General features: G+C 36.8%; 1 protein-coding gene across 1 annotated transcript; it reads right to left on the bottom strand.

Moving 5' to 3' along the window:
* Window positions 1-639: 639 nt before the first annotated feature.
* CTXN2 (cortexin 2) lies at window positions 640-6,775 on the bottom strand. Its single transcript, XM_043473042.1, has 2 exons — window positions 6,498-6,775; window positions 640-1,151 (listed from the first exon to the last, which is right to left on the bottom strand). The coding sequence occupies exon 2, from the start codon at window positions 1,092-1,094 to the stop codon at window positions 849-851; it is 246 nt and encodes an 81-aa protein (XP_043328977.1). The 5' UTR covers window positions 1,095-1,151; window positions 6,498-6,775; the 3' UTR covers window positions 640-848.
* Window positions 6,776-8,765: the final 1,990 nt, after the last annotated feature.

Here is an 8,765-nt window from a genome sequence, read left to right on the forward strand (position 1 = left end):
CATTATAAGTCATTTGGTCCTCCCAGCTTTCCTGCAAAACATGTAGGATAGTTTTCTTTATCCTTGTTTTACAGCTGTGGAACTTAAGTTCCCATTAGATAACTTTTTAGGTCATAATACTTGTTCTTGGCTAGACAAATATTAGAATTCAAATCTCAGAGTTCAGGCTCCTAAACTGAAAAACTTTTCATGACATCTTAAGTCTTTATTCATCTCAGTTCCCTGGGTTTCCAGGTATATTTGTAGAGCCTGTGGCTACTTGTAAGGTTGTATGACCATTGTTGACCTATGGCTATTATTAGGAAATACATATTCTGTTTATTCTTTGGAGTGAAGGGCCCTTATCTTTGACACCTAATTCTCTAAAGCAAGGGAGCCACAGTGAGTATGCAGAGGGTGTTTGGGTGCTGCATAGGATCAGATGCAGGGCTCAGATGTCTGGTGGCTCAGACAGTAAAGCGTCTGCCTGCAATGTGGGAGACCTGGATTCCATTCCTGGGTTGGGAAGATCCCCTGGAGAAGGAAACGGCAACCCACTTCAGTACCCTTGCCTGGAAAATTCCATGGATGGAGGGGCCTATTAGCCGACAGCCCATGGGATCAAAAAAAGTCAGAAATGACTGAGCAACTTCACTTACTTACTTACTTATTCATTAGAAAACAGCCTGAGGACAGAGGACAGTGAAAAATCCCAACAGCAGTTTATCACTTACATGGAGAAATTAACCACACACATTTATTGAATTTAGTGAATGATATTAGCTTCTTCCAGCACACTGAAGGAAATTACAATTGTGTCCATCAAGTGTTCCAGCAGTATAACCCTAAAAACTGTAAAGCTGGAACATTCAGGCAAGTGCATATTCAAATGTCCCTTTATCAAACTCTTCTACTTCATCTTCCCATGTAGAGGAAGGCATGCTACTATATGGGTCTAACAGGATTTTGAAGCATCTGATAATAAGAAGTCCCAAGAAGATACACAAAATCCCAACAAAAGCGAAGCCAGTTTTCTGCTCCAGAGTCAATGAGAAAGCTGACACTTCGTTGACACTCATCTTAGCTGAAGTGTTGCCACAGTAGGTACTACTCATAATTCACTGTCACATCATTTTGGGTCTTCCGAATTCCTGCTGAAGTCACCTCTTGGCCTAGATACAAAATTGGACTCACTTTAGTTTTATCCATATAAAGCATTAGACAGGTAATTTTCAAAATAAAAATATGGTATTTTTCAAACTCTCTTGACTTAACTCACAAAAGATATTTGAAAATATCATCAGATATGGATCAGGATCAAATTAGCATTGGAGATGCTACTTTTATTGTAGTAATTACAGAATTGCCTTCATGGACACATAAAACTATACCTGTATACCCTAAATATAAAATCAAGTATAAAGGGGAATAGTCAAATTATTAACTCTGAAAGCTTTTGATTCATTCATTGTGAGATGGTTGTCATTACTTCTTTGACCCAAGTTGTCATCTAATTTTCATTTCATTTTTGTGTGTATCAATAAAGCCATAAAAAATTATAGGTATAAGCTGATCAAGCTCTCCAAAGTCCATGCTTTAAGGTCTATCTCCAATGCCATTTTTTCTGATAGATTATGATCCTTTTAAATAGGTTTAATATCTTCATTCTTTTTTACCCCCTTAGCTTTTAGACTTATATTCTTATAGTTTCTTTCCCACTACCACTTCATACACTAAATGCTAATTTTTTAAAGAGAGAAATTGTGTTTTAAAAATTATGTTAAAAAGAGCAATACCCAACATAATGGCTTGCAAGTTACAAAGCCTCAGTAGCCATGGATGATTAATCATCTCCCCAACTCCTCCATTAGCTCTCACACCCTAATTAGACATAAAATCCAGGTTAAACAGCATGCTTTCTATGAAATTCAGCTGCAAGTGAAGCTCCCCAGACTCCTTGCCAACCAGATTCCCATTCTCTCTAAGCTCCTACTATACTGAGATTCTAAAACTACAGCTACAGCAAAAGTGTTCAGAATTTGTGTGATGAATTGAAGCAAAATAGACCTTTCCATTTGCTGTCTTAAAGTTAATTAAATTAATCAATTAAGATTAGTTAATTAAATCAAATGGTTACTAACCCATAGCTGCCCTTCTTGAGAGGATTTTAACCAAAAGCTTGTCATCCAATAACTGAAAATGATAGGCTGCTAGGTTTTTCTCTTTTTTGTTACTTCTTTTGATAATTTTCAAAATTTTGTTTATTTAAATGACTGACCCTTCAGGGTTTTTTGGATTGAATTTTCAGAAAACAACTGAGGCAGAACAAGAAATGGGAGGTAGGGAGTGGAAAAAATGAGTAATTATTAAGAACAAGACTTACAGCTTTCAAACTTGTTCACCCACTTATGCAATAATTAATATCAAACAGTATTTATTTTATAATGATTTGCATTACAAAATAGCTCTGTCTTCAAATCTTAAGTGTCAGAAATAGTCAATAGATTCTGGGATATGCTGGTTATTAGGCTTTTCTGTTCAACAGAAGGAAAAATATGTTTCAACCATATTTATGGAATTTCTTTCTACCAAATCATTTTTCTGCCTTAATAAGTATAGTATAGTGAATATATTTTAAGAAGATTTCAGATCACTTAAATGGTCTTCTCTGAAGATTGAACTCTTTTTATACTATTTATCTTATAGAAGGTAGGGGAGACTGAACTGAATATCTATGACCTTGGTATTAACTAGAACTTTTTTTCTGACCAAATTTTTAATTTTATTGCTTTGTCAATTAAAGGTCATCTGCTGAGATTCATACATCCTCTGGTTCATTAATTTAATGGGTGGACAAACTGAAAAGAAGTCTGTTTCTACATGGAGATGCTGGATCAATCATTTGGCTGATTCAGTCAAGTAACTAATTGAATTATTTCTTCACTAGAGTCCTGACCTTGCTAGATTATACCATTTGACTATCTCCTGGGACACTGGGTAAGAGGAGGCAATAAATGTGGTTTGCTGCTGGGCTTAGTAAACGCACTTCCTTCAATGAAGGGCTTGTTGCCCAGCACCAGGGAGTGCTACCAGCAGGTAATCTTCAGCTGGCAGTTCCTCTCCTTGATAGCAGACAGCTGCCTCACCCCAGGTCACTTTGCTTCCAACAGCAGACAACTAATAATAATTGATTAATGTGAGAATATAAGGGCCTGGCCGTCTTGGCTTAAAGGGTCACAATTCTGAAGAACCATTCTAGCTCTAGATTTCATTAAGGGATAAGCTGAGGCTGTTGTTGTTTAATTATAGCTCAGATCCTGCCCATTCCTGCTTAACTCCCCACTTTTCCACAGGTATTGAGCCCAAGGGCACTACTTAGTAAGCATTTTGCACATTAATCTCTGTCTCAAAGTCTGGTTTCTGAGAAACCTAACCTGAAACACTTGGTCTCACAAAAGTTAAAACATCTGAGCAATTTTAATGATCTGTACATTTTTCAGCTAGTTCATCTGGCCACCATGCAGAAACAGCCTAAACTGAGTGTAGTTATGATGTTAACTAGATTTATTTATGTGTTTTTAAAAATCATTAAGATGCCAAATTGACTTTCTTATTTGAAAGTTTACTACTCACATGGATTATTAGGGAAATAGCATCGACATGATTTAGTTGGTACAAATAGCATGGCAATAGAGTTAATACTCTCCCGTGATATCTTTTTTGGGGAAGCTGGTGAGATATGCCTGGATAATATTATTTTTATGTAGATTTATAGTTCACTGAAGTATCCTAATAAAAATTGTGTTCTGTAATCATAGAGACTGCTCTCTAATATAGTATCACAAAGGTCTAACTCTATCTACATCCTCTTCAGTGTTTTTTGAACAGTAGCTTGAAGACATTGAAGTGATGATTATTAAATTTGACACAAAGCTGGGCAGAAAACTATAAGTTAACTTATAGAATCAATATTCAAGGCAATTTTGATGACTGGAATTCTGGATGGAAACCTGAACATAAAATTTAATAGAAAAAAATTTAATAAATACCCTTCTAAAGTCCCATATTTAAGTGAGAGGGAGAGAAATACATGAAATTTAGATTGGGGACACTTGACTGGGAAGTTCATGTGAACATATGTTTTGTTAATATCTGAAAAGGAAGAACTTGGACCTCTATATTCATCTTAAAATTCTACCTTACACCAAAGATGAAAACAAAATACAAGCTAAGGAGAACACCTCAAAGGGCAGTATTCAAATACTGAAAAAAAAAGTCTGACCATTGCTGCAGGCGTGTTCACACAAACAAATAAGTTAAAAGTTAAGCAATTGCCTAACAGCATGTTCAGAAAATAGATACTCTTGGGAATTTAAGCCATATATGTAGTAGCTAAAATATCAGTATTTTCCGGCCTAAATTTTTCAAGTATTTGCCTAACTTGTCTTATTTCAACACCAAATCTAATGTTTTTGAGAATATACTACTAAGTATGCTGAGCTTTGCACCTTTCAGTCAATTATAGAGTATAAAATGATCTAAAAGTAATCAAATATTATTAAAAATCAATAGAAGTCTTCAGATACAGCGCTGATTTGTTTTTAATTAATAAGGTATCCAAAAATCACTCAACTGTGGATAAAAAATACATTTCTTTCACTTTCTCTAATCCCTGGAACTGAAGCAAAAAAAAAAAAAAATTAGCAGGTTCTGTAAAACAGACATGTTAATGCCTACCTCAAAGGGAAAACATCATCTTAATATCCTGTTTATAGGGAAATAGAAAATGAAAGAAATATGGGAGAAGTTTAGATCATGAAGCTATAAAGCTGTAAATAACAAACACTTATGAGAAAAAAAATTTTGAGAATAAAGAAGTGAATTTTTATAAAAAGAGCAGAATGTAAAGTTATGTGGTAAAACTTATTTTAGATATACTGTGCCACCAAAAAATGGGTAAAATTATCAACATTGTACAGTTCAAATATCAGAGTCTATGTGTGTTATGATTAGCATATTTCAGTATATTTCTATAATATTTCTGCAAATGATAAAATATTGCCTCAAGCCTTATTGACTAGAATAAATGTTGAGGTATTTTAGAAATGAGAAAATTAGTTGAAAGCACATCATTCCTTTCATGGCAATTTTCCTAAGTTCTGATGAGTCATGGGATTGGGCCAAGGGTATACCTGTAGTTATCAGTAGGCCCAAATCTCACTGAATTGTTTTGTTGCAGGTAACAACAAGCTAACATGTCTTTCTATGACCAGCCATGCAAATAATACTATTGTGAGTAGTCAAGGAAAGATAACAGTATTTTTACACTTGATTCATGAATGTTATGTGTGATGTTTTTTCTTCTGTGAAATAAGTTTACTGACTGGAGATATAAAAATTCACTTTTAATTCAATTTTATAGTCATTTAATCACCCAACAACGTGCAACTGCAGAAACCAAAATTGAAAAAGCATGTGCCCATTAATAAAAGAATCTCCCATATCTTATTTCAATCAACAGGTTTTCTCCCCTCCTGTTTACTCATCTATTAATGATATTCCAAACAATAAATCTAAACTAATAACTATTATAGTGGAATATAGTGTTCTAGGTAAAAAGTATTTTGATACTGGTCATTAGATATAATCATCTCTAATGCTAATGATATGAACATTCATAATTTAATGAAATGAGACATACAGGAAAACCCATGCTTAAAAAATAATGAATTCTCCCATATACACATATATACACACCCCTTCAAATAACAAGATTATTAATCCCATTAAAAGAGGGAAGAGAAGCCTTACTGAGACCACATCTGCAAAGAGTTTGTTGATAATTTGGAATGGAATATGTTGGAGTCAAAAAAAACCTTAAATTACAAACCCAGATATCTTCATGATGAAGTGCATTCATTTCAGGCCTTCCCAGGGATCCAAAACCTTGAGACATGCTAGAATCAACCTCCCCCCAACCTTTCAGATTTCAACCTTAAGAGAATTTCTCTTTTAAGAGAATCTTTGAATGGCTCTTCAAGGACTCTGACATTTCTTTTTTCTTTTCTCCCCAAAGCACTGGAAACCTGGTCCAAAAATTCTCAAAATTCTCTCACTAGAGAAACCTAGACTGTCAATACCATTCTGCTGTGTTTGCCTCCAGTTCTCTTTGGACATATTAAATTGAAGAAATAGAAACCACCTACAAAACATTATGGAAGAATCATCAGCAAGCTGACTGGACACACAACACATTCACTTTTTTTTTTTTTTTTTTCCTTTTCTTTTTGTCAGCTGCAGCAACAGAAACAAAGGGCTCTTTCTCCTTTAGAATTTGAACTCGGCAGACCTGCAGACTCCTTCCTTCCTCCCCTCTCCCCACCTCCTCTCCTGCTCTCTAGCTTCAGAAATAAAAGAAAAGCAGATATGCTACTTCTCGTCTGGACCTGCATTGGAATGCTGTCAGTTAATGCGGAGGGTAGGGGGAGAAAGTTACTTCGCAGGCAGAGATGTCTCACCTTCCATGCTTGTTGCCATGGAGATGAAATCCAGCGAGTAGATCTAAGGGTTGGCACGTTTGTCTGTTTTCGCTGATCGGTTCAATAACAATGTAAAAGGCGTGTCCTGGGGACCTCCGTGGAGTCACAGTACCGCGGTTAGCGCTTTCCTGGCCTACGTGTGTAAATATATCTGTCTGTGATGGACAGAAGACGTGGGCGCCCGCGAAGTACGTGTGCGCGCGCGAGTAAATTTGCAGGAAAATAATGCACGGATTTCTTCGATGTGGCAGTGTGTAAATATTTGCGCGCGCGCGTGTGCGTTTGCGAGGGCGTCTGACCGTTTGTGTACGTGAGAGAGAGAAGAGGTGGGAAGTGAGGGGGGAAGGAAATCGGCTACTGCAGCAACAGGCTCTGTCTAGTCCTCAGCTCTTAAAAAAACAAAAAAAGACAGGGGCTCATTCTCACTCATATCACACTTTGCAGGTTAGCAATCCTTCATCACCAAGAATGCTTTCTAAGACAGTGGGGGTTTTCCTTAATTTAGTATTAAAAATCCTTGTTTTCCTCTCCTCTCTGCATTAGTAGCTGTGCTGCGGGCATTTTACTCTGCCCGGTGACCTCAGCCTCAGTCGAGAGGTAGGCACTACATTCTTACGTCTTTTCATCCTATAAAGGGAAGACGTGAGTGAAGGGTGTATGGGTTTAACTGGGAACTGCATATGTCATCCGGAGTTATTTTTCCCTACCCTTCGCCTTTCCTAAGCAAACCCAACAGAATCCTGTTTTCTTAGGAGTAGGTGCCTAGGCGCTGTCCGTAGTGCTGAAACACTGCGTTGCTGCTGCTAAGTCACTTCAGTCGTGTCCGACTCTGTGCGACCCCATAGACGGCAGCCCACTAGGCTCCTCCGTCCCCAGGATTCTCCAGGCAAGAACATTGCGTAGTACAAGCTATTAATAGAAGACATAAAGGGAGGAACCCTTAGATAAAGCCCACATAAAGCAGAGAGGCTCATTTTGTAAAGAGCATTGAATGTATATAAATCAAACCTAAACAGCATTGAAAGCAAAACAAACGAGGCAACAAACAAAACCCCTCTCCCTTCATCCTTATTTAGGGCTCTTCCCATTCTCCAAGCTCAGTTATAAGGCCCCAATTCTATTCATCTTTGGATAATATATTCGGGGGCTTCGCTGATGGCTGAGCTGGGAATATCCCCAGCTGGATAAGGGCATGGCAACCCACTCCAGTATTCTTGCCCAGAGAATTTCATGGACAGAGGAGCCTGGTGGGCTATGGTCCATGGGGCACAAACACTTGCACGTGACCGAGTGACTAACACAACAACACACTATATTCAGAACCTACAAGTTGCAAGTATTTGTAGATTCCTTAAAAACTAAATTATTGACCTAATGAACTATAAACTATTCAGTGACTGGGAAAAGTGTGGTGCAGAGTTGGGTCATTATTCATGTAAAAAAAAGCTGAAAACAAGTGTGTTCTAATTAAAAATAAAGTGAAGACAAATTTCATGTTCATTTAGACTATTTACTAAACTAGAAAATTCCATGGTCTTAACAAAAAAGTTTAATGTGTAACTGTGAGTTCATACAAAACTACACTAAAAAATTTAAGTCTCTTTCATTTGAAACTACTCAATGCCCTATAACACAGGCCCACCAAGGAGGAGAGTGGAAGAAGTATCTACTTCCAGGAACATGTTCATTGCCATGGTTTTACTGACTCATTTTTTAAAGCTTGCTAAAGGCCACATCATTTTTTTGTATTATATGGTATAGCAGGGCTTCTTGAAATTTAATGTGCATATGAATCCCCCAGGGATCTTGTTAAAATGCAGATTCTCATTCAGTAAGTGTGAGATTGGGTTTCAGATTCTGAATTTCTACCAACATCTCAGGTGATGCCATAGGTTGCTAGTCTCAGGACTACACTTCTGGTAGCAAGGTTCTAGAGATAGTATATTCTGGCCATGCAGTCACTCATAGAGTATGGAAAAGGAGGTCATTTTCTTTCCACAGTTTTTCTATGTATGTTTCTAGATTATTGCAATAATATTCTATTCAAAAAAGTTCAGAGATTAACCATTTTGTTTGCACAATATTAACAAATTTTATGAATTTATCACTTGATTGACTTTGACATTGTATAGACACATGTTACAGTTTACTCAATTCTCTATTTCCATACTATGATCTACAATCACCCATTCTCTTTGCAAGTCAAGCTTAAGAAAACAGAAGCAAGTTATATGACTCTACTACTGA

This window comes from Cervus canadensis, chromosome 6 (assembly GCF_019320065.1).
Source record: "Cervus canadensis isolate Bull #8, Minnesota chromosome 6, ASM1932006v1, whole genome shotgun sequence".
Taxonomy (NCBI): domain Eukaryota; kingdom Metazoa; phylum Chordata; class Mammalia; order Artiodactyla; family Cervidae; genus Cervus; species Cervus canadensis.

Bases quoted from the DNA above. Each gene is read 5' to 3' on its own strand.
- CTXN2 (XM_043473042.1), bottom strand. From the start codon at position 1,094: ATGAGTAGTACCTACTGTGGCAACACTTCAGCTAAGATGAGTGTCAAC.